General features: G+C 41.3%; 1 protein-coding gene across 1 annotated transcript in view; it reads right to left on the bottom strand.

Annotated features, from left to right (window-relative positions):
* Positions 1 to 9,307: 9,307 nt before the first annotated feature.
* Positions 9,308 to 26,533, bottom strand: part of stxbp5a (syntaxin binding protein 5a (tomosyn)) — a 98,707-nt gene continuing 81,481 nt past the window's right edge. Inside the window, exons 14-27 of the mRNA XM_073493114.1 lie at positions 25,238 to 25,278; positions 24,711 to 24,931; positions 23,142 to 23,323; positions 22,702 to 22,827; positions 22,156 to 22,307; positions 21,793 to 21,795; positions 19,853 to 19,915; positions 15,082 to 15,132; positions 13,845 to 14,084; positions 13,353 to 13,722; positions 11,411 to 11,576; positions 10,583 to 10,694; positions 10,255 to 10,475; positions 9,308 to 9,382 (exon numbers count right to left, since the gene is read on the bottom strand). Of these exons, the coding sequence (XP_073349215.1) occupies positions 9,341 to 9,382; positions 10,255 to 10,475; positions 10,583 to 10,694; positions 11,411 to 11,576; positions 13,353 to 13,722; positions 13,845 to 14,084; positions 15,082 to 15,132; positions 19,853 to 19,915; positions 21,793 to 21,795; positions 22,156 to 22,307; positions 22,702 to 22,827; positions 23,142 to 23,323; positions 24,711 to 24,931; positions 25,238 to 25,278 (1,990 nt within the window). The 3' untranslated portion in view covers positions 9,308 to 9,340. The remainder of the gene's footprint in view (positions 9,383 to 10,254; positions 10,476 to 10,582; positions 10,695 to 11,410; positions 11,577 to 13,352; positions 13,723 to 13,844; positions 14,085 to 15,081; positions 15,133 to 19,852; positions 19,916 to 21,792; positions 21,796 to 22,155; positions 22,308 to 22,701; positions 22,828 to 23,141; positions 23,324 to 24,710; positions 24,932 to 25,237; positions 25,279 to 26,533) is intronic.

The raw sequence follows: 26,533 nt of genomic DNA, 5'->3' as shown, positions 1-26,533 counted from the left end.
TATTCGGCTCGTATTTTATATTACGTATTTTTTTCCTACGGCCCTGTGGGGGAAAAGTGGACCACACACACGAATAAAAGAGAAGTGGGAGTCTCATAAAGAGAGCATGTGACTGTCCAATCAGAGGGCAGCAGGTCACAGCTCCATCACTGAACCCTTCAGACTCGGCTCACTCCAGCAGGGAGAGAAGTACTGAGCTCAGGCCATTTTAAAATTACAAGGTCGGAGTTTCTACCACACCCATGTCTGTTTTAGACACCCCTTCTCTCCCTCTCCACGCGCACACACACACATGCACACACAGACAGACACACAGAGGGAGAGAGAAAAGCAGCGTACAGATGATCTTCCACTCATTTCCAAAACACAGATGTTTCTCAGTTTGACAGATTGGAGCAAATGAGCCTTTTAACACATTTCTCTGTTATGTGCGAGTTGGATGTTAACTGGGTATAGTTAAATCAAACAGAAACATATGTATTTAAATGAGCCTTGACTAAAAGCTCAGGCTCGGCCTTATCATTATGAGAGCAGGGGATGCCTTTAATCCGTTCAAATCAGACAGATAAATGAATAAGCTGCATATTTTCCTGACAGAACGAGAGGCAATATCCTGCGGCAGCATTTGGTGGAATATTTTCCAACCTCTTGTTTGCTTGTAAAAACACAGTCAACATGAAGTCATCCTTTTAGCCTCGGTCTATAGAAACATAGTCACGTAGGTCAAGATACTCATTATATGTTTTCAGACTCCATCCCCCCTGTAGTATGCTTTGTTTAATCTCTGGAAGTGTGAGACATGGCAGATTTCTTACCACAGCATAGATCACATACACATGAAGTCTTCATATGGATTTATGAAATTTATCAAGATTTATCAAATTGGAAATCTGCATAAGGGCGTGATGTAATTGGAGCAGCAACAAGTAATCGATTAGTTGACAAATATGAATCAACTTTTCTGATAATTGATTCATTTGAGGTACTTTTTTGAGACAGGAAGTAAAAAATCCACTGATTAATTTTTATTAAATGTGAATATTCTGGGTTTTTTTTTTAACTCATCTAGTAAATCTTGGGTTTTAGACAAAACGAGACATTTGAGGATGCCATCTCTGGCTCTGATCAACATTTTTTTTTAACCATTTCCTGACATTTTATAAACCAAACAGCTAATCAACTGTTAGTCAAGAAAGCCCTAGTAATAGGGCCCAAATCAGCCCTAGATGTCATATGCTTTGTTTAAGATATAAAAAACGAAATGGTGTGTGGTCATTATATAATTTTCCATAATCACACAGTAATTGTTTCCAATTATAATTTCAATTAAACCAGTTGAAAGTAAACTCATCTATACCCTGTGAACCTCTTTTGGAAAATAAAAAAATCATTCAAACCACCCACGGAACAGCTAATAAAGTGATGTCATGGATTGGGTTTTTGGTTTAGTTATTGTTTCCTGTTTTATTTTGTAGGGTTCACCCTCATGTGTCATGTTGTGTCCCAACTTTCTCTTGTTTTCGCTCCCTTGTGGTTGTCCTGATTAGTTTCACCTGTCCCTGATTAACCTCCTGTGTTCTTAAAACCCTGTCTTTCACCCTCTCTATGTCTTTGTGTCTGTGTCCCACCAGTTTCTGGTTTGTTCTTCATTTAGTTTTCGTATGTCTCTTTGGTTCTTTTTTGGATTTGCCCCAGCCTGTTTCTCCTTTTTTTTGTTTCAGTTTTTGTTGCTTGTCTTTTGCATTCTGGATATTGGACTTTGGACTGTCGGCTTTTCATTAAAGCTCCCTTTTTCGTTCGTTAACCTGCCTGCAGTGGTGTTGGATATTTCCCAACAAATCACTGGCAACCAATTAAGTAAAACTACAAGGCCTGTCTATTGAAGTAAGACTGGTTTCATCTGAAAGCAGAAATCCTTTTGATGTTCAGCAGACAAAAGACATTTCATGCAGTCAGTAATTATTAGATTATACTTTATACACACCAAAAAAAAACGTGTTTTTGCATGATGAACTGAAGGTTGGCAGTATGTGCAGTGTAGCAGCCAGGATACTGGCTGTTGGATGCAAATATTAAATAAATAGCAAATCAAGTACACACATAAAGCCTTTGCTTTTGACTGAAATATTTCTGAAGCTTAACTGAACGAGAGTTTCCAGAAAATATGAATGTGACAAAAGCTCTGTAGAGTTCCCATGAAGTCAATAATACATGGATATCATTTTATGAGCACGCTGCGTGCAAGACAACAGCCATGTTTACATCCCTGCAAAGCCAATATACAATATTACCCTCTGCTAGAGGAAAGGAGCTGACGAGAGACTCTGCAAAACAACCGTGGGAAATATGTTTCCAAACCAATTCAGCCCGGAACACTCATTATTCAAGCTGCCATTCATATTTCAGCACTACAAGTCAGCACCAGGAGAGTGCCATATTGCAGCCTACACACACACATAAAAAAAACAGCTCAGCAATGACACATTAATTCAAAATACCAATGCAAATAAGAGCAGAAATAAGCAGGCAATATCCACAAATACATTCATTGTAGTAGTTCAATAAGATTAGACGCAGCCTGTTGGCAAGCACCAACACAACAACGAAACAACCAAGTCAGACACAGAACAAGCAGCTAACATAGCTAGCTTATGCTAATAGTGCCTTCAATTGTACTCAGAACACGGAAAAAAACGACCTCAGCTGTTAAATCAGCTGCTGTGGTTGCCGTGAAGTTCGCAGACTTTCCCTTCAGACACCCGTTTGCAGCGAGCGTCCATGTTTTACCGAGCAAATGCACTGGAACGCTTTTAGATTGGAAGTCAAAAATAATAATAAACTAAAAAAGGAGCTACTAAATTATGATTTTATTGAATTGCTGGCTGCCACAGCAGGAAAAAGCACAGGTGAAACTCATTTGGCTAATGAAGTTCCAGTAAGTGTCCCTGGAAGCTGCTCCAGTTAGCAACCAGGCACGACAGCAGAGCACTAATCTTAATATGACAAAAGTAATGTTAATTAATTACACCTGTGTTTTTACTGCTGTGTCAGAATGTCTGCCATAAAATAGGTTTATTCTTTTTCACTCTTTTTTAATCAAAATCGTAAATGTGCTGTTAATCAAATAAGCCCCTATATTATATAAACAGGAGGGTGTGGTTAGTTCAAATGGATCTGATCAGGATATGGCCTATTTATCCAACTAATTGATCTATGGATGTTAATGGTTAATCATTAATCAATTGATCGCAGTGAAGAACTTAATCGATTAAAAATGTATTAACCAACAATCAGAAATATAAAAATATTACCAACAAATATATCAAAATAAAATACAAAATAGTGGTATGAGAAAATGTATTTGATTACAATAAAGTAAGTTGTATTTTTTTAAAAATGGTAAAGAGACAAATACAAACTAATATTTTGTAGCCACAATATGGGTTGGGTTTTTGGGGCCTGATATTGAATAGCGACGGATGAAATTAAAATGAAGTTATTATTTTGTGTTATTTATTTTAGCCTCCTCTGATTTTGCATCAGTCATAGATCATGTCAGCTGTTAAAACAGATTTCTACTGGAAAAATGTCTTTTTATATCATATGCAATGTAATGATTAACCGATAATCAGCCAACTATCAGTTAAAGAGTTTGCTTGAAACTGGCATCCCTAGATTGAACAGGCGGTCCACCCGTACATGCTATCTATTAAATATAAACAAATCTAAACTTAAACTTTTGCTGTTATCTTTTGGCTCTACCCAACAGAACTGGAAAGAGGAGCATCCAGTAACAAATAACACAGGATATTCAAGCTTGAAATTGAACAGCTTATGCTGCTAATGAAATATCTATCAACTGGAAAATGTAACACTTTCCCTAAAGAAATAACAGGCTCGCTTTTGGTCTCTTGTCCTAGAAGTAGCATAGCAGATTCAGCTTTCAGGTTTTTCTTTCAAAAGAAGAATAGACACAAACACAATCTTACATTCCCTGTCATTATTGAGTTGACGGTTATCTTCTTAACTATTGTACCGTGGGGGGAAAAACCACACAACACATCGTATAATCTTGACTAAAGCTCCCACTGTTTCCTGCAGGTATACTTATTCCTGCGGACGTGGCTCGGGTCATTCATGTTTCCTGTCACCAAGGCAACAGTCACACTGACGTGTCATTTGCTGAGCAGCCTGCTCAGCTCTGGATGGCCTAACCCTATATCTGTGTGCGTTTGTGCATGTGCTAACAAGGTCAGTGGTTCAAACAGTAGGCATCAACAAACATTTGTCTCCAGTGACCTTCTCTTCATGGCTTCAGTCAAATTGAACAAATCAACATGATGTTTTTTCATCACCTACCCGGCAATCCCCCCCCCCCGACCCGTCTCTGTCTCTCAGTCTCCCTTAACTTACCCTTTAACCTCTCGCAGCTGCAGAAGCTTATGTTTGATGAAAAACACACGCACTCCTCATAATAAAATGATGACACCACTTTGTTTGATAGTTTTGTTTAAGGAAAGATGGTATGATCACATAGCCACAAGGCCATAACCCCTTATCCATTATATATGGGAAGAGAGAGTGCAGGGGAAGGAGGAGCGAGTCATAACCCTAACCAGGACTAGAATATTTTAGGTGAATGCCTTTTTCCTTATGGTATTATTTTTATTTTTTCTTTGCGGCCTTGTGGATTTTGCATATACATTTAAACAAACTGCAAGTTAAAATTGATTGAACGGGAGTGGGAACTTGTGCATCTTAATAACTAATTTGTTGATATTACAGGAAGGCACACCTCTGATTTACCCAATTTGTTCTTAAATCAGTTTGGCAGACCAGGTGACATTTGAACGCTCTAAACAAAAATGGTTACAAAACAGTTTGGCCGAACTTGTGGAAACTATATCTGCTTTTTGTACGATTGATCATAAAACAGCTCGAGAAAGGAAATTCAATCAGTCTTTTTTTATCCAGCCAGCCAGCAATCAATAGTTTTATTTGCAGTAGAGTTTGTGTGTCAGTTTATAATTTATTCAGAAAGCCTATGACATCTAGGCAAAAAAAAAAATCTATGCTTATGTTTAATTCTGCTTAAATACTGCTTTGTCTGCCTCCATGTCTCAACTCATTCTTGCACACTGGACTCCACCTAGCATGACTCAAACACGATGCCTGCAAGCATGAAGTGACAATCTACGGTTACAGTGTGTAAATCATCAGCTAAGCTGGAGGCCTCTCTGTTCACTGCATTGATCCTCGCTGTAAGTCAAGTCTGGAAATATACAACTGACCCCAGTGAGCAGCCAGACCGAGTTCAGGACTATTGCATCTCCGATTCAAGACTTAGTTTCTAATAGCAGTGGCGTATTATTATTATTAGGCAGTTAAGTGGAAAAAATACTAAAGAAATCCTCCCAGATAATTACCATGTTTCCTTGTGCCAGACACATTTAAACCAAAAATCACGATCAAGGTCACTTAGAGGTACTTTGCCATTGCCTGTAATTCAAGTGCAGCTTAGACAACCAGACAGGACTATTGTTTCCATGAAAAGATGATCTTCAAGAGCTCTACTGACCACCCCGTCACCTGTGTCATGACTTCAAGGAAACCAGAGAGCACGTTCAGAAATCACTTAGTGTGATCAATACAAGATTGTGTTTCCCTAAGAAAAGGGGCAACACAGTGTTAGTGCACAACAGACCAGAAGCCAACAAAACAAGATGCTACAGAGTCGGTTAGAAAACGCAAACGGATTGCTAATTTCTATGTCCAGTTACTTTATCCATAAAGGTATCCTTAAATTAACAAAGTCAAATAAGACCTGGCTAGATCACAAAATGACATCTCATTGGCCAGTTGGATTTCATTGTGTGTTGACCACTCTTCATCTTTTCCCTATTCTGTCTCATTACATGTAAAGACAACTGCATGTGTTTGCTGCCATCTAGTGTACACATGCAAATATGACAAAACCAATTTTTTCATTCACAGTCTCAGCCTTAAATACAGTTTATATATTCACCCCCAATATTTAAAGCAACATTAAGTAGAAACTGGCATTATGTGCGATCACAGTTTCGGAGTGCGACACAACTGTCGTAAATACAAATCCCAGGTCTGTAACAATTTGTCAGACGTAATTTTAACAATGTTACGTCTTGAAAACTTTTATCTTGGGAGTAAACATGCATGTAACGCTGTGATCCTACCCTCTCACTGAAGTTACATAGTGCAGAAACAAGTGATACTGAGTGCTGAGTGGCACCATTCACCCTACTACAAGACACTGTACCATCAACATGATTTTGAAGCTGTTATTTTAAGGGGGAAAAAATACACAATGTTGCTTTAAATGCAGAAACACGTGATTCTCTTTCATCTGAACACAGAAAAACCAGTGTAAGACGTTCATGAAAAGATGCTTTAAGACAAAAAATACATTTTCCACTTTTATTTTCCATTGCACAGTAATCTCTATCTACAGAATTTCTAAACTTTTGTGGCAGCAGATAAAGTCATAAACATCCATGTGAAAGTTGCATAAAACTGTACAAGAAAATTGGCTACAATGAGAAAAATACTGCAACCCACTGATAACTGTTGAATCCGGGACAGAAGATGGCATATGGCAGATAGACAGGACTCCCTCTTGCTTTTTGAGTGTGTGGACTGTATTGGGTAAGAATACTGCATACTGTAGTGTATGGATGAGAAACAAATCACTCAAATATGGAACAAAAGAAAAACATGTATAAGATTGAAAAGAATAAAAAAATAAAATAAAAACAGAAAGACACAAATAACAGCTGGGTCGGAGGGAAAGACATTGAACAGGTTTTTTGAGGATGACCTCTAGCTAGAAGTAGTTATTTTTCCTCGAGTTCGGGTGAGGGGGGCTACCTACCGACATCCACACTACAACGCTAACTAAACACAGAGAAGGCCATATCTGTAGCTGTGGGACCAACAGAGTCAGTGGAAGACTCACCGGAGGAAGAGAGACTTCAGAGGTCAAAGCTCAAAGACTCAAGGAGAGTTGAAGCATGTGTGCAAAGACTGAACATGCGCGAGTTAAGTTGAACCAGAATTTAAAGGTCATCCTCCAATGCTCGTTATTATCCTATTATTGTTATCTTTTTAATCATCAGCGGTGGCTTTAGTTAGTGTAACGGACACATAACTGGACACGGACTGCTGACTGGTGTGACTAGGACATCAACATCAATTATTAAAACAACTTAAAATATCAAATCATATCACTTGAACGCACCCTGACGCACGGACGGACGTACACAGAGACGCACACATCCCCCCCCACACACACACACAGATGAATACCATAAATATTGTTGTGTCTGAGCTGTAGTGGAATGGTTTCAGGTCTCATCAACCAACAGTTAGGCCACTTTAAACATTAAACATTAGTCCAAATGTTACATTTGATGACATATTGTGATACAATAGTACTGTAAATGGCTGAGTTCCATTGCAACTTGCTCCATTCCTTGAACCGCGAAACGGCGATGAAGATGATAAATAGTCCTAAATGGACCTGATCCTGGGTCTGTGAAGCTATACCGTGTTCCACATGACTCACGGAGTGACGTGCCAAACGACGAATGCAATGGAAAAGCTAAAGCAACTCTTTGGCGTCAGAAAAAATATGGCCTCTCTCCTCTTGTGTTGCTTGAGCAACCTCGACATTTACTTTCCAGTTGGTCTTAAGATTGTCAAACTATTTACTTATATACAAATAAAGGTTAAAAGCCTGGTAGACAGAGAGATACACCACATTTGAGCTTTTACTGCAAATATGGATATAGAAACGAGATAATAATAATGATGACGGTGAGGGTTTCTGACACCAAACATCTCTTGCACCTCAATAAATAAATATTAACAAAGACAGACAACGTTCTCATACAGACATACGACTGTCAGCAAACAACTGAAATATGTATCAAATGTATGCCTTTAAAGGATTATACATCAATATTTCCGTTTTCCTGCATATATGAATACACATGAATAGGATTTCTACTCATCTTCATACCGAATTTGGAAAAAACTCCTGAACCAACAAATCTGGCCCGACTATTAGCGTATTAAACACCGATCTCATCAGCCTTGGTAGCCACACTCACAGACTAAGCCAAACCGTGGAAGCTTCTGACATTAGAGGGCGAGCGAGGCAGTTAACATCACATCAGATAGGTCACTAAATAAAGTCCCCTTGAAGGTAAAGAATAAACGCACTTGCTTTGAGATTTCAGAGTCAGGAAATCTAGATGTTGTCGTGTCAGTGAGTAATAAATGATATATGCCTTTTGTATCCTTGCCCTCCTTTTTAGATTCCAGCCCTTTTCATAAGGAGAAATTAATTTGAGTTGTTAGACAAAAAGCCACAAAACGTATTTTTTTCAACAAATCAAACATCATCCACTTTCACAACAATAGAAAAATAAGAGATTTTCCAATAATACAGACAGAGCAAAAAACCCAACGAATAACAAATAGAGGAATGGCAAGAAAAATAGAAATTAACACACACACACGCACACACACTGTTGGTAACGATATGAAAGTCTGTAAGATACAGAGGAGAGTCTAGAGTGAAATATCCAGTGTACATCAGAATAAGTTGCTTTAATCCCGGTGACTCTCTGCATAGAGGAGGCGTCACTGTCGCAGCACTTCCTGTGGCTCTCCAGCGTTCGCCTCCTTTCGGCCTTCGCTCCCCGCTTCCCGTCTCCTCGATGAGCCGTCCCTTTCTTTAGTACTCGGAAGTGGATACAGCGTTGCACATTTATTAGATTTATGTATATATAATGATGTATTTAGATTCTTTTTCCTTCTTTTTACACTTTAAGAATTTTTTGTAGTCTGTTTCTTCATTAGGTATTTGTCTTTTTTCAGCTGTGTTCGTCGGTTTGAATACTGGCCCTCGACGGGCTCGGAGTGGAGACAACAGTAAAAGGACGTTTTTGGCAAATGAGAATGAAGAATCTCCAGGTGCGTGGGCCAATCGGCTACCTCGGAGGAGAGGCTGAACAGAGATAAACGAAGAGACGAGAACATAAAAAAAAAAAGACACCATTTATTTGCTTCCTCTGAGGTTGTCCTTCTCCTCTGTCTACCCCTCAGTTCCACCCTAAGACTGAGGTAAGAACAGTATTCAACATTGTGCTAGGGAAGAAAATCCCAAGTGTCCCAGTGAAGAAGGCTCGGAGGGATGGATGAACTGACAGACGGATGGGTGGGGGTCACGGTGAGTCCAAATGAGCCGATGGAGGGTGACAGTTGTGTCCGTGGAGCTCTGCTCCTCCCCCGTCACTGATCAGAACTGGTACCATTTTTTGTCTTTGCACTTCAGCATCATCTGAAACAGAGGAAATGTTGCAGTGAGAGCATGGTAACAAAATGAGAGGAATACCTTTCCAGCCGGTGAGTTACACAATCCATGATTCTCATGATTAATTCAAGGCTTAAAGGGAAACTCCACCAATTTTACACATAAAGTGTGTTTACAGGTCTTGGGGGACACAAATGCATATATGAAAACAGTAATGTAAAGCCTTCTGTAGCTGCATGTAATCTGATAAATTGACTCCAATGATGTCACTCTGTGGCTGAGTTGCATTGTGGGTAATGTAGGCACCGGGTTTTGAAAAAGGCTTCATGTCTTTTTTCCGCGGTATCTGTTGTGATCATTTATTTTTTAACTATCCATAATGAGTCCAACAGTGAGTGCTACGCTTAAAACCTGGCAGCTACATTACCCACGATGCAACTCTCTAGATCCTCTAGAGCCTTAAAATGGCTTTATACTACTTTTTCTACTTATGTAATAGTACTCCCCAAGACCTGTAAACAAACTTTCAAGTGTAAAACTTGGTGGAGCTGCCCTTTGAAAGTCCCTCATCTACTACTAAAATATTACATTTTGCCTTTTACTTAAGAATTGTTTCATACAGGTGACAGAGTACAGAGGCACAGAGTTAGGCTGGCTATGTCTGACAGTAGAGTAAGATACCCATCCACAGCACTGTGTGCTTTCCACATGCACTTACTGCCCCCTAATGGATAAACAGTGTAAGTGTGTAATATATCTGAAATAGTAAATAGAAATAGTCTACACAATTCTCTTACAACTGAGACAATACTAATCAACAATGTCTCTTGCCTTTCAAAGATTATTATCATTTAGGATCTCGATCATGTTGTGATTTCATACGGGCGTTTTAGACTTACATCATGGGCATGTTTGGAAAAGGAATCCGCGCTGGCCATCATGGCAGCCGTCCTCTCCTCCAGCTCGCCCAGTTTCTGGCCTCTTTCATCCAGTGCTATCCGGGCACGTGCCAGATCTCCGACCACACCAGAGGCGGCCCCCTTCATGCCCTCGATGCCACCAGGGCCTGGGATGTGCTGGGCCAAACTTCGGGATGCCTTTCCAGCAGATATCTCGCCAACTGAGTGAAGAGATTTGAGGAAAATAACAGGGAGAGATGTGTGAGTCAGATGTTAACAACAGAGAAGTGAACCACTGTAGATCTGTGCATGTGTAGGTTTGGCGTACATAGCTCCTCTCTGTCCAGAGACTGTGCTCCACCCCCGAAGAGACCTTTGAAGAACCCTCTGTTCGGTGCCTCTGGTGTCTCCACTGGTGTAAAAAGTTCGCCCAGCATCTCCTGAAACATCAACACATACATTACATTGCTACACACATTTTTACCGCCTCTGTCTCTTTATACGCCTGAAACATACAAAATAATATACAGTACATATAATAACTATGTATATATCCTTCAGTTGTTTTGCATGACCATGTCAACTGACTTTAAAACTAGAATTAGTGGTTGTATGCCTCCGCGCACCAGTCATGTTGCTGTTCCTGAGCTATGGCGTCAAATAATGTTCATAAATAAATAATATACAAACATTTTCGTGCCGCGACAGCCATGGCATTATGTTTACGGGTTGTCCGTCCTATTCTTGTGAATGCGTTATCTCAAGAACGCCTCGAGGGAATTTCTTCAAATCTGGAACAGATCTCCACTGAGGCTCAAGGATAAACTAATTAGAACTCAAGAATTCATACAATAAATGACACAAATGTCTAATAAGATTAAATGATGAGGTTAAGACATGTTGTATCCAAAAGGTCAGAGGTTAAATCCAGTGTGACATCATAATATTTAGCAAAAAATGTTCTGCCCATTATTCAACGCCATAGCTCAGGAAAAGCAACCTGACCTGGTGTGCGGCAGCATACGCCATTAGCTCAGAGTGACCTTGACCTTTGACCTTTCCCCACCGACATTCCTAACCCTTGAGATATCCTGTTGACAAGAATGAGTCTGACTCCTTCAGTCAATGCGCATACTGTCCTGTATATGGAACTGACCTGTAGGTTTTCACAGATGTCCTGGCTGTAAGTGATCCTCTGGATCTCAGTGGGGGAGCAGAGGTACATGGCCTGACCCAGGTTGGTGAAGCAGAACGTCCTGGCTATCCGCATGTCTGTCAAAGGCAGGTAGTTTACATCCATGAGCGGTCTCAGTCCCGGCACACTAGACAGGGAACACAGAAAGGATTCAAGTTATTTTAGATATGAGGCTGCCAATAAATGCCTTTTATATTATGGCTTGGTCAGCACATGAACACAAGTTTCATCACTTTAGTTTACTTTTTTATCGTATTTGAGGACAGTGTTTCAGTACACACGCACACACACACACACACACACACACAGACGAACAGGCAGACAGCTGGACACCCTTGTTTTGTCAGACACCCATATGGACGGCTGTTCTGTCTCTCTACTCTGGGGAAGTAGGAAAGATTAATGAGGATGAGCGACGGACTAATACACTCTTCCTCACTTTATATCCTTCTGAAAATAGTTCCTAGCCTCGTCACAGAGGTTTAAATTTAGGACAACATTTGGTGGTAAAGTGCTGAAGCGTTAAAGGGTGATGGTCAATGGCAGGTCTGCAGAGGCACTTGAGGTCTGAGGGTGTTTGTTGTGGGGGCGCGTGAGGACAAAAGTTTTTTGTCTGACTTTGAAATGACAACTTGAGCAGAAGGAGAAGTTAAATTGAGGATATGATATGATGATCTTGTCTATCTCAGCGGGGACAGCATTTATTTCCGCCATTTAAAAGACAATCTGTTGCCAAAATAATATTGTTAAATTAAGCTGGAACTTAAACAGCAGTTGTTTTTACACTTGTAGAATACAAGGAATTATAAATGACTCATAACGAGGCTGGCACCGAGAACAACGATGCATCGAGGAGAACTCCATCGCCACATAGCAGTGAGCCCTTTGAGAGATTAAACATTCACCCAGTCAGCTTGGATACACATTGATTAAAAATGGATTCCATTAGTGACAAGTTTCACTGTGAAAAAGAAGAAAAACATCTCAATAAACTTTTCAAGCTACTTCTGATCCTAATCCATTTCTCCACAGTCCATCTGTGTGCTCAGAATGTCACAAATACTCTTTTTCTTTTGCCAAAATACGGATAAATACCCAACTGCCATCACAATCCTTATCCACGACCCCCGATGAGCTCATAACCAGGCACTTGCATCTCACTCCTCTCATGGTCAGAAGTGATATAAAATAGCTAACTAGTTGGCTAGCTGATACCTTGACACTGCTTTTTCTTATATCTCTCTCTCTTATAGTGTTTTATGTCATGTATACTATACACGTCCAAGCTATGGAAGCCTTGGAAGACAAAAGAAAAGAAAATGTTGATCATTTTTCTAAGTCTGATCTGAATTATTTCATTTCCTGTCTTTATGATGAAGAACAGGTGGGAAAAGGTTTTGCCAGGTTAATCTTTCCACGCTCCTTGAATTTTTTTTTCATCTAAGAAACAGGTCGGAAACATGCTTTTAATGGTATTACACTGGCACGGATGCGCAGCAGCCTCTAGTGGTTGAAGTGAGGATTACAACAACAAACACAACAACATGATCCTGACAAAAAAAAAGTTGCATACCAAATCTTTTTTTTCACCTGTTTTCACAGATTAAAAAAAAAAGAACAGCAAATCTACAGAAGAGGATAACATTATATGTTATTATTGTATTTGAGTTCTGAATTTTTAAGATTATCCTGGCAAAACATTTTTTACCCTGTCATAAACACAGACTTAATCTTTCTTTTCAAAACAAAACTCAAGCTTGAATACTGTTCTCTGTGAAACATATAGAGCACAAAAGGAGGCTCGTCCACTCAGATCTAATGACATGAACGTGATTTATCCGAAATGACTTTGATTGATACGTTTTTATAATAACCATCTATTTACGGCTGACACGCTTCTCACCTGAGGGTCATGATGTGGCCGTTGGCACAGAAACACGCCACACACGCGCCTTGGCTCATCTGCACCACATCTACCCGCAGGATGAAGGAGGTCTCGGTGATACTGTGTTTATAGATGCAGGTCTGGGAGGGGAGGGAAATGACTTTGGCCTGTTTTTCTGAACACACCACGGCGTACTGGCTCTCGTTGAGGTCCTGGGAGGTGGAAGGGGACACTGAGACGGGCCTGCGCTTACGGACCTTCTCTCTTTCCTCGCCATCTGCTGTTACGTTGGGTTCGAACCACGGCTCGAACGCGTGGGGCAGCAGGGCACCGGTTGAGTCGAGGAAAGCCATCCGCAAGATGCTGCCCTTGACCCGTACCAACATGCCTGATGAATGGAAGGAAGAGACTTGTTTCATTTAAATTCAGTGCCGATAACTCTGATTCTATAATAAACATCACAGCATTATCAGCTACATCACTTTCTCCATCCTCTCTTCTGACACCCACCAGTAGGTGCAATGATGACTGGCTGCAGCTGCCGTTGCTCCCCAGCAGGTGGCAATGTGACAGCTAGAGCCAGCACGGTGCCCAAGGAAGTGCCCACGTACAGGCAGGGCGACAAAGTGCTGTCCCCCTTCCGGGCGAAGGTCTCGCTGAAGTGGAAGGAGCTGACGGCCTCTTTCGCTTCCTTGTCGATGCTGGTGACGCTGGAGGAGCGCGAGCGGCTGAAGGAATTGTCTCGGTGGTCTAATGGGTTGGCACCCCGCGGCGGGCATACAGACAGGAGGACAGTAAGGAGAAAACAGAGAGAGGTAAAGCACCCGCAAAGCAGTGACAGAAAACACAGATGTGGACAGTGTGCTGGATATACAAAAGAAACATACCAGTTGTCTATCAATTGTATTTATTTAGGACTGATCTCTGTAAGATATTGACGATGTAGATGCAGAAAACTGCGAGAGAAACCCAAAAGTATGGGCTCGTATTCTTAACAGTGGGTAAATGTATGAAAGGCACTACCATCTCATTTCAAACCTGACTGATGCTGACTGCATATAATGCATACATCATAATATATATTATACAATAGAAACACTTCTGATGCAGTTATACATTTTCACAGACAGATTAACATTTTAAAGAAATATTCCACCCCAATCAGCAGCTTTATTAGTCTGAAATAAATCAGGCACTTAGGTGTGTATCACACTGGATTGTAAAACAAGCATACAGATACATGTTTTGGCACTTGCACATTTGAATTTGACACCTTTTTAAAGAAATCCAGTGTTCTCGCTGCTAGAAAAGTGTTTTACACCCCTGAAGGAGAAATTTTAAACGGACCAATCAGAGACAGAGAAAGGAAAGACACGAAGAACACAGAAGAGGAAAAAGAGAAAGCTGCAAAAGTTACAGAAAGCTTTACGGTGAGATGGAGTGTGCATAGTTTAGCTTAGCACCACTGACCTCGAGAAGAAACCCCCACCAAGGTCAAACAGTGGGAGTCAGCAGAGAATTTAATTCCATCACTGTGATTTAGCTCAAATAAATTTCAGTTCTGGTCAGATCAGTGCTACTTTTGTCTCATGCAAACTTAGGAGAAACATCTGCACAGCTTGCCAATTGTGAGGCTAACAACCAGATAAGACTAGACTAAAAAGGCATGTGGTGGAGTCCAGTTGACGTGAGAAAGATATACTGCATTTCCATACAAATTGTTTGGAGACACGAAGTCAAGGCTTACCCAAGTCTGGCTTTAGCTCAGTAGGCAAGCTTAATTTCCGTGACATCTTTGCTGGAAAAAAGAGAACATCCCTCTTTACAAACACACATCTAAGCTAACACTTGATGCCATGCAAAGCTAGGTAACTAGCATCAGGCTAGGATTGTGCATAAAGCTAAAAATACAAGAAAAAGACAAGAGGCTGTGGAACACGTGCTGGGGAGTGTTTAATTGACTATAAGAGCCAAAATGCTTTACACAGGAGAAGACACTGCATCAGAGACAACCCTGTATATCACAGAGGCATGCTGCAAAAAGACAAAACAAAGGAGGTGATCTCTGACTGCACAATGCCCTGAAAGAGAGTGGACTGGTACAGTGAGACACATGAAAACCGCACAGCCATCCAGGACCCTCATGCCACAGGAGCATGCACCAAGAACAAGAAGGTAACAGGAAACAGAAAATACTGAACAGGAGATGGAAGAAGACAGTGGAAAAAAGGCTAGCTGAGTCTTTTATTTTTTTATTTTTTCCTCTTTCATTTCTGTTTAGGCAAACTTACCCCAAACTGTCTCAGCTAGTACAAAATAGTGTATGAAACCAAAATGCATTTGGTTTTTAGTGCTGCTTCGCAAGTCATTTTTTTCTTTTTTACAAGAGTAAACTTGTCAGTAGAAAGGACAATGAATATTATTTTATAAACCTGTGGCTTTAACAAATAAAGAAATTAACACAAAAGCCCTCTAAAAAGCTGACATCCTTAAAGGGCCAGTGTGTGGGCAGATTGCAACAAACAAAATGCCCCTCGTTTCATGCTCCCGTACGGTAGCCACTAAACAATTTGAAAAATGTGGAAAAAGCAGAAAATGCAAGAAATGCAAAGGGCCTTCAGTGTTTCATTTGTCCATTCTGGGCTACTGTAGAAATATGGCAGAGCAACATGTCAGAGAGGAAGAGGACCCTCCCTCTGTAGATGTAACAGACTTATTGTAGTCTGTAACAAACTCAAGTTACAAATACATAACAGGTGATTATACACTAATGAAGGCACAATTATGAATATTATATTCCATTTCTGCCAGTAGACCTCAAATTGGGTTGGGTTTACCTTGATTCTCTTTATCACTACAATCAACGCTTAAAACATGGCCAACTCTTATCTTTCATTTACTTTAATTCAAAGGTGAAATATGTAAAAGTTTTAGTTTAAAACATTGAAAAATGAACTAAAACTATTGACAGAAATAACAGTTTAGATGTTGTGTAGACGACGGCTTTGTATTGTATTGAAGATAGCATGCTAACCAGCTAGCCCCTGGTCAGTGTGTACTGCAAGAGGTAATAATACTAGGTGATAGTAATAGTAAACATAGTTAGCATATAAGATAGTAAACACCACCATCTGAGAGTCGGTTAATACGACCGCTAGCTGCACAGTAAACTGAGCTTACTAGCTAATAGCAGCTACAGTTAGCAGCAGTTAGTGGTTACTCTGGTGATATGTCTAATTCTTACATATTGCACCTTAAAAGGGCCATGCACATAGGCAGTTTGACTTATTCTGGCTAATTAGATCTGTCTGTGTGTCTACGCTGAGAATGACATGAGGTCACCAAACTCCATGAACCAGTCAGAATAATAAAGGGGTAACGGCTCTGCCCTCAGAGGGGCCGCAAAGCTAATAGGAGGACGGGGATATAGTAATTTTTAAACACTTGTCGTGTGTGCAGACTAATTAAAAAGAGGTCAGGCTGGTTAAAAATCCACACTGGTTTGAGAAGGACTGGTCTGGGCGAGGTCAAACCTCTGGTCTCTGATGTTATTTTAGATACCCACTCATTACCACCTGAATCTGAAAGAGGGTAGAACCTCAAAAAGCCCTACCGACAGACAAGAACCATCACCTTCGACTACTCAGGCGATTAATTTCTCTATTTAATCAACACACACTGAAGGTAGACAAAGACACATTTGGACAGATGAATCGCTCCGCACTCTTTGGTGTCATCAGACGTTACTACAGTGACGGACAGAGAACGCCAACCATGTAACTCAAAATGTACACGAGGAGTCTGTTGTAGGAGGTCAGGACAGATATCACACGCAGGCACAAGTACAATATGACACTCGTGCTACATACATGTAGCATGCAAATGTTCGTCTGAGGTAGTTATGCTCTATTGTCTATATATGGACAGCTGATTTCCTGCCCTGCCTCCAGGTTAGCCTCTGCTCCGCGAGCCTTCAGTTCTCGGTGTATAGTCTTCTTACCATACTCGATTACTTAATATGTGAGGTAAAACATGAGCACCTCGTCATTTTGACCAAGAAGAAACTACTGTTGTTTGTGATTTAACACAGTGGGAACCATAAGATAGTGGAACAGAAGCTAACCCAGAACTTGGTTGTCTATTCTCTGTTTCTATTTCTTCCCTCTGTAGTGACCATGACACGGAGGACAGAGACAGGGGGGGGACAAATCTGGACTTGTTGTCCTGCCTACTCTGTGGCCAGTCTTACCTCCTCTACCACCTCCATTGTAGAATTGCTGTAGATTGCTGTTTGACGTCAACACTTTAGTGGGTGTAAGGGGGAAAGTAAAGTAGAGTAAATGTGCAGTTAGAAACACCCTCTGGCTTGCTGCCACACACAAGCCATCACTGTTTACACTGATGAATCACTTTTCTTTTTCCCGTGTGGAAAACTGGCATTTTGGTTTCCAGACGCTTTTGACTCAAATACCACATTTTCGGGTGTAATACCCTCTACCTAGGGCTGGGCAATTTATCCATATGATATCGTTATCGTCATATGACGTAAGTGTTTTGTCTTTTCCTGGTTTTAAAGGCTGCATTGCAGTAAAGTGATGTCATTTTTTGGATGTCCCAGACTGTTCTGGTACGTTGCTAATTTATCAAAAATCACATTGTGTTCATATTTTGTCAAAGCACCAGTAGTCATCCATACAGTACTGACAAAATATCGATATTTAGGTATATTTGGTTTTGTTGGCCACTCCCTTTTTAGGAGATATCAATATACTAAGATTTATATTGTGTATCTCGATATAGCCTTAATATATCGTAACAATATTTTAAGGCCAGGCCTAAACCACCAATGAGAGAATGTGGTTTAATATTACAGCTGCCTTCTTTTAGTAAGAATCAGTTGGGAAATATAGTAATGGGAAGGTTCTCGTCCCTTTTCATTATACAGATTTCAAAGGGTTTATTTTTTTATTGCATTTGTGCCTCAAATAAAAGCTAATTAAATCAAAAAGATTCCCTGCTTAGTTTGGATACCATGGTAAGCAAATATTGTAATTATTTAAACTTCATTATAGTACTATTTAAAGAGGTTTTTTTTACTGTGTCTACATACTTACAGTGTTGAATGCATAGTAAAATCTGTAAACAGCCACTATAAGTTTCAGTAATTCAAACTAAACTATTCCCAGACTTTTCCCTGATGAATTGACACTGTCTTGGCACTCATGGCGTCTTTATATATTACACTATATTAACTTATTTTAAGGTTAAACAGGTGAAGCCACTTCCAAATTACTTTCTCCCACTGACAGCAGAAAAAAGCTCCAAATGTTTCTCCCTAGACTAAATGACTGTTAAGGCAGACAACTCTTTGCAGGGAGGACACCTTATCTCTCTCCGTCCTATAAATAATGCAGCGCAGACAGATGTATCAGGCCACAGTCTAGTGGCGCAAGACATGGGGAGGGGGGGCCGGGACAGCCAATCATACCTGGACACAGCAGCAGAACTCCAGACTTTGAGATTTTGTTTTCTGTCTGACCTTTTTAAAAAGCCCTTTCTTTTCAGTCTGCTAATGCCAAGTTACGCCATAATGAGATGGATCTGGGCTGTTCTCTCTTCAAGCACCTTCAGCTGTAACACTAGTGACGTAGATTAGGAGGGAGGCAAATAAAAGAGCAACGGAGCTGCTGGAACGGACAATGTCGTTATATTTGTTGTATTCACTGATCTGAAGACTGCTTAATATGTGTGCACCCAGACACATATAATATTTAACTGAAGGGAGATCTCTGCAAAGTCAAAAGTTAATACTCATAATCCGGCAACTGATATAATACATTTCACTGGAGGATATTTTTCACAGTTATGCAGCTATGTAGTTGCTGATTATGTGAAAATACCTGAGGCCCCTCAGGTTGAACTTTTACATTTTAAATCGCACTCTGATTAATGTTAATTAATGGGTTTCTGCCCCAGAATGCAGAGTTTTGTTTCACAGTCTAATTCAATTAATAATTCTTCAGCTGCCACAGTGAATTAGCACAGCTGGAGAATGGACAGGTTTGCAACCTATAACACAGTTTTTTTCAGGATAGCACGTGAGAATTAAAACAAATGTACTCCTGTCTATTGAGCTCTGCAAAGCGGTAAAAGAACGCATGCACAAATGGGAAAATTGCCTCATAAACCCATGAAGGCACGGTAATAAACTCAAACAGTGCATTTCTGAAGCAGAATGAAATTGACAGCCAGACAATTTAATGGTTCAACAAAAAAACTCTTCTGTGTAGTTCTGGTTTGATGAGCAACAATTTCAATGAAACGATATTAAAAGTAGAGGCTCTTTGAAACATTAATCTTCTTTCCTAACCGATGCTTCCCCTTGCATTCAAATACATGGTATTATAGGTCTTTTTGTTCGACTGGTTCACTGTTTGGGTTTCACGTCTGGGTAGCATGAAGCCTCTGCTATATTGCTCCCACTCTTCTTTTACATAAGACGCTGAAGGACATGTTACCTGAAGTAGGGGACTTGCAGCGGTCCTCTGATGTGGCGGAGCCCTCGTTGATGTCGCACAGACCTGCAGAGGAGAAAAACTTGTGAAAAGCAAGACAAACACAGGGTTCACAAACCGTCTTGAATGTCAAGGTCAAGAACTTTTACATTACTTTCCTGCACAAAATACAAAAAAAAATCAACAACCAGTTTCTATTTATGACTTTTCTCAAGAAACTTTCAAGGCCTTGATTTTTTTTCCCCCCTCCAATTCACAAACTTCAAAGATTTCAAGGACCTTTAGCAACCCAAAAGAAAAAAAAATCCACTGTGGTGTTCAATCTTTGAGCATATAACATGACCTTATCATATACTGCTACTTCAGAGAGCCTCGGATATAAAAAGGGATTGCAGGATGTTTTGGGGAGATTGGAGTCGATCATATCTATAAATCGATGTTTTCCATGTCTAAGATTCTCTTGACAGACAGATAAACTGACCGACAGACTAGCCAATCAAAAACTTCAATAAACAGCTCTGCTTCTTTATCATTTCTTCATCTAATTTAAGTCTAATTCCTCCCTTTGCCGCGTGCGTGTTTGTGCGCGAGTGTGCGCGCGCCTGTGTGTGTGCGACATTGTCCTGTGAGGCAGAAAGCCAAGCAGACAGCAGCTCCCTGTTGGCAGAGAAACACAGCTGGATGCCTGATTACTGCTTGCGCTCGCCAAGCCCTGACAGGTGCCAGCCCACTGCTCACCAGTCAGTGACACCAGATGCTCTGTGTGTATTTACATGTGCACAAGTTTGTGTATATGTGTGTGTACATTGGTCTGTGTGTGTGTGCTTGTCCGCACGCCATAAATAAGTCACTCATTATCTCGCACAGACCACTAATTCATCCATCAAACTTTTGCTTAAGCATGGGCAGTGCGTCGTCATGAGACTGCGGCATCCTCCGCGTAGCTGCACTGCCGTCATCTGACACAGGGTGGCAGTGTGTCCATGCCGAAAGCACCTTATGGTCTATCAGAAGAGGCTGCAGTGGCAGTTTGTGTAAAAAAGGATGGGCTGTGAGATTGTGTGTGTGTGAAAGAGATAGACAGGGAGAGGCAGATGGGCAAAGGCAGAGTTATTCAAAGTGCTGCGTTGTGTGTCAGCCTCATGAACTCGATGCATTTTAGAGTGTGTTGTTTTAATGATTCATTCTCACATTCGGCTCAGTGTGAGGATGCGTTCAGGGGTGTGGGACCTGTGGGGTTACTGGAGTCTAAGTAATAACTGTTAGTCGGCTCCGCTGGCACAAAGCCATCATAATGTTCCCTGAAAGGCTGATTATAATTCTAAATCAGACCTTTACTGAAAATAAACCTCGAATGCAAAATTTTGTTTGAGTTTGCCCCTCAGTGCATTCCCGGAGTTGTTTTCAAAAGACTAAACCTGCCGTTTGTGTTTGTCTACCTAAAAGTGGTCTTTAATCTTATGTGAATTTCCCCCAATTGTTTCACTTGCCCTTCAGAGGTCCCATATAATGCTCAATATCAGGTTCATACTTTTATTTTGGGTAGCTAGTAGCAAAATAACATGCTTTAATTTTGAAAATTTGAATTATTCTCGTACTGCCCACTCATTCAGCACTTTATTCACCCTCCGTCTGGACGCTCAGTTTTAGTGCCTATCTCCTCAAGAAAAAAAAAAAAGCCCAAAAAGCCCAGTATCTTCTGATTGGTCAGCACGCAGAAGCCCGAGCAGGCACCGCCCACTGGGTTTCCGCATCAGCCCTACCAGTGTTTTTGCAACCACGGCCGTGCCGGGAGCATTGCTGAGGGTGGGACCTGTATAGTTGTTACATCACAACGTAACAGAGATCCTGACAGCTCGTTTGAAGGCGCAAATTCTGAATTTGGGCTTTGCGCATTTCTTTGTGGATTTTGCATGTCAATACTTTTACAGTAGCACCTAGACCTGCTTTATGATCAAAAAAGACATGGAAATCTATCTACAATATGGGACCTTTAAGACAAGAGCAAGATCAAGGTTGAACTTGATCAGATGCTGATACTCAATTGTAACTTAATAGCAGAAATTCAAAAAAGCTAGAGGAAATATAATAATTAAAAGTGTACAGGATTTCAATTCAAAGCCTGAATAATCTGAGCTAGTTGGGCTGAAAGAACGAATAAGCAGTGCCACAGTAAACTTAAAGCTTTCGTAACAAACAGTGTGTTCGCTAGCGCTGAGGCTGTACTGACAAGGATGCCAAAAACTCCTTCTGTTATTTGTGGTTGGAAAAGTTTAGACGTCCTTCATATCCCGTCTCCTCATTACCTCCAGAGGGTTGACGTGTCTTTCTTGGCGAGCGGGGCTGTCTCTGGTAGGGGTCATTGGAGCCGTAAAGCTCGACCGTCCCCAAGTTGAGCACCACCGTCTTCTGGACGTAGTCCACCACCGCCAGACCGTTACTGTTGCCAAACACCACACTGGGGGGGGTGGAGGGGTGGCAGAGTCAAGGAGGAAGTGGAGGGGGGCAGTCGGAGAAAGAAAGATGATGGTTATGAGAGGGGATTTATTTCTTTTACAGCTAAAAAGACTGTAGTCAAAGCGGAAAAACGAGCGAGAATGTCCAAATTTTGCTGGCACTCATAAATTGAGTTGACAGACCGGCTTGTCACTGTAGCCTTGAGCAGTCGCTGATTAAACTGCAAAATTGAATGCATGTCCATTTTGCATAACTCTTCTTTATAGATTTCAGTCATTTTAGGGATAAGGATGACATACTTGATTTGTTCAGTAAACAAAAACAGTGGGAACTTTTCATGAAAGCCCTCTACTTGGCACTAGTCATGACTAAGACGTTGCTGTCTGTATACTTACAGGCCGTAGGAGGAATTGAGCGCGAGACTTGTGATCTGCTGAGGAGGCTCTCCGCTCACCCACACTAACTGGACCACCAAATCTACCTGGTAACCGGGGGACTGCTTCAGAGGAGTACTGCGCACTCTGGAGAGGAGGAAAAGACAGCGAGAAAGAAACAGAGCGGAGCGAAAGAAAAATATTTCAGACAGAGAATGACAAGTGGTGCAGCTGCAGCTCTGAAACAGTTGTGTGTTGAGGGTCTGGCATGAGTGGCTGCGAGGGGATGATGGGGAGGCTGTGGCTGAGAATCCTTCAGGCGCTGACTAAGTCTGTGCAAGAGTGCTTGAGGCGAAAGGCAAGACCCTTGTGTGCATGAGTGTGTGTGAGAATGTGTGGAAGCGCTCCCGATGCTACTGAGAGTTTATGTAAGTGCTTGTGCATGCGTGTGTGTTTCATACTTAAGGCAGGGGATGTTGCCTCCGTCAGAGTTGTTGCTGCTGGTGGAGGGGTGTGAAGGTGGGCCGCTCGTCTGAGGGGAGGCACCGGGGGTGGGATGCGCCGATGAATGTTCTCCCCCTCCGCCCCCGCCGTCTGGAGACTCTATGTCGTTGAGCTCGTACTGCATTCGCACCTCTAGTAACTGTGTAAGACAGCACACACACACACATTCACATTAAAGACATTAGCAGATCAAAATCATGATAAAGGCACCAAACTGTTGTACACAGTCTCCATGAGTTCCTCTGAGTATGGGAATAGTTATACGACAGTGATTGACATCCACGTCCACACACTCACTCACACTCACAGAGTCACTCTGATAATAGAGATTTGTTTGACGTGATGTGTGTTTGTGCATGAGTGTGTAGGCAGATTGAGAGTCAAAGAGGTCCTCCCATACTGAAATATTCCATTCCTTCTAAGTCCTCCTTCAGGCTACTTCTCTGCAACCTCCGCCTTCGCACAGTCTCAAACACACACACACTGCGCATAAGCTCGTCTCTTTTGCATTCAGTCGGTCTCATTAGCCCCACTGACATGTGGGAGTGAAGAGTGATCAGCGCCCCTTCTTCAAATTCTAACTCCCGCCTGTGTCTGTCCTCCTCTACCTTCATTTCTTCAAGGTTACGGCGAGGTGTTGGACCTCGCACAAAGAGAGGGCCGCTCTCCTAATTACACCTCGCCGCCACTGCATATCCAGTCCTGATCCACGTCCCGATCACAAGCGTGGGAAAAAAAGGGCCTGAAATTTCTCTGACACACGCATCAGCGCTCGCCGCCAGTCACCCACAGAAAAGGAGCGCCTGAACTCTACGGATTGAAGAAAACTTTTTTCTCTCTGTGAGGCCAGTTTGTTTGGAAGAACAAAAGAGTTGGATAGTTAAGAGACAAACAGCGCGGAGCACATAAAGGGCAGCAGCTGAAACATTAAAATTCATTTACAGACCTGCGAGGAAAAGCACATCATAGCACCACCCACGCACTGTGATTGACAAGCGATCTCTGTCTGGAGGAAGTCTAGAGCAGCAACACCACGGCAGTGACTGCATAGCGAGACAAATGCTGCCAGAATTATAAATAAACAAAGTATCTTGGCGGATACCAATTGAACACTCCACTGCTTCAGCAAAAAACACGCATATATGCATACACACATGTAATATAGGAGCAGCCACACCGGTGAAACAGCATTTCCCTTTAAGCCATTAAACACTGGCTCCCTCACACCCCCATAAGCACTTACGTCGCTATCACGGCAGATTATAATGACAGTCTAGCTTTGCTTGTTCACTGCTCCGTCTGTTGGCATGGCAACCATACTGCCTTTGACTAGGCAGATATTTGAGTGCATGTGTGTGTGTGTTTGTGCATATGTCTCAACATCTCAAAACAGCAGAGAAAGTGAGCGGTGAGGGCGAATGATAATAAACAAAAGCTTGATGTGTTCTTGATGTAGAGCCACAGAATTATGTCCATGAAAACACACCTTTTTTTTCTTTCTTTTTTTCTTCTCGCATTAAACCCACCTGCACCACCTCAGTAGTTACTTCCAGCTTGCTGAAGCGGTAGATGATAACGTTGGCTGACACCCCGGCCACACACAGCATCCGGCTCTCAGGGCACCAGGCCATGATCTGAATAGCAAAGGGGTCTTCGTCAGACGTCTCGGTGCTGCCCTTGTCCTCCTTGGACCGGTTCCTGTCAAACACCTTGGCTGTTTTGAGCTTATAGAGCACCTGGAGCATTACTGGGAGAGAGGAGGGAAGAGAAGAGTGTCAGTTGGGATCCAAGGACATCAGAAATATAGACTTAAGCTAAACTTTACTTTTTTGTTTATCATGACTATGAGAAGGCTGGGACCCAAATTCAGAACATTTTATTTGGAAAAAAAAAAGGTGCTTTGTGAGACTTTCTTAATTTTCGCTTTCACTTCTGTCTCAGATTTCAATTAAAGCCCAAAATGTAATTATGTTGTCCATTGTTTCTTTGAAAACTTTCAGAAGTTGTTATTTCTGTGAAGCATAAACAAAGCTTATCCGTTCAGGGAACTCACTTGCAGAGGCATCCCAGAACTTCACAGTTCCATCAGCATGCCTGGGAATTAAAGAGAGGCAGGAGATAAAAGTAGAGGAACACAAGAGAGTTGAATTTCAATTTGTGTCCTTTCTTCTTCCAATTTCTGTCTTAACTTTGAATTTTAATCTGATTCAAACAAAAAAAACATCGCTAGAATATTGAGGACATTTTTAAAGATTACTTTGCTGTTCTAAAGCATTTACAACAAAATCTGATGAAAAAATAATTGTTAATCAAATATTCATAAGCTAATAGATTTTGTTTAGTCCCCAATTAATCAGCATAGAGCTCCTCTTCAGAGGAATTTCCCTATCAGATGTCTTTGATAGGGAAAGTTGTTTAAGCAGAAGTTACCAGTAGGTGTACTATATAGGGTCTAAGAAGAAATGGTTTCCCTGTTATGGTGTTGAAGAACTTGACTGGCCCACACAAAGCCCTGATCTCAACCCCATTAGACACCGACTGTAAGCCAGGCTTTACCGCCGACCATCAGCTGCCGACCTCACTAAAGCTCTTGTGGCTGAGAAGGACTCAATCTCTGCAGCCAGGTTGTCAAAATCTTGTGAAAAGTCCTCCAAGTAGGCAAATAATGATTCTATTTATTATTGATTAAGCTGCCTGTTGTTTTTTGCAATTCATTAATCGATCGTTTAGTCTGAAAAATGTCCCAAAAAAGTGAAAAATGCTCATCAGAATTGCCAAAACCAACCCAAAGATTAATCTATTATCAAAATAGTTGGCACTTAAAGGGGCAACAGGTAAGAATTTTAGTTGAAAACGTGAAAAAAATAACTTAAGTATCAACGGAATGTGAATAAATAGCGGTTTTGACATTATAATGTCTTTGCAGGCTACACTGTTGCAGAGATATCTACTAAAGTTAGCATGCTAACCAGCTAGCCCTGTCCCGGTCCAAAGCTGGCATGCTAGGGGTGTAAACACCGACACTCTCCACTCTGAATCACTAACTGCCTGGCTAACTAGCTAACACAGCTACAGTTAGCAGCAGTTAGCGGTTACTCTGGTGATATGCTACCCCCTATTTGTTTGGAGTATGAATTTGACAGGTGGCTAATTCTTACATATTGCACCTTTAATTGTGTCATCGCTGCAGCTCTACTTCCCCGAAGAGTAGCGGCATATTGCAGTACAACAATACCCCAAAAAATGTACAATTGCCTAGAAATTAATTGAACACAAAGGTAATGAGTTGTACACTAGATTGCACTCATGATCAGGTGATAAGCTTCTCCAGTTAGTGCAACAGAAAAAG

This window comes from Pagrus major, chromosome 22 (genome assembly GCF_040436345.1).
Source record: "Pagrus major chromosome 22, Pma_NU_1.0".
Lineage (NCBI taxonomy): Eukaryota > Metazoa > Chordata > Actinopteri > Spariformes > Sparidae > Pagrus > Pagrus major.
The sequence above is the reverse complement of the archived record's forward strand: the minus strand, read 5'-3'. Positions and strand labels throughout refer to the sequence as shown.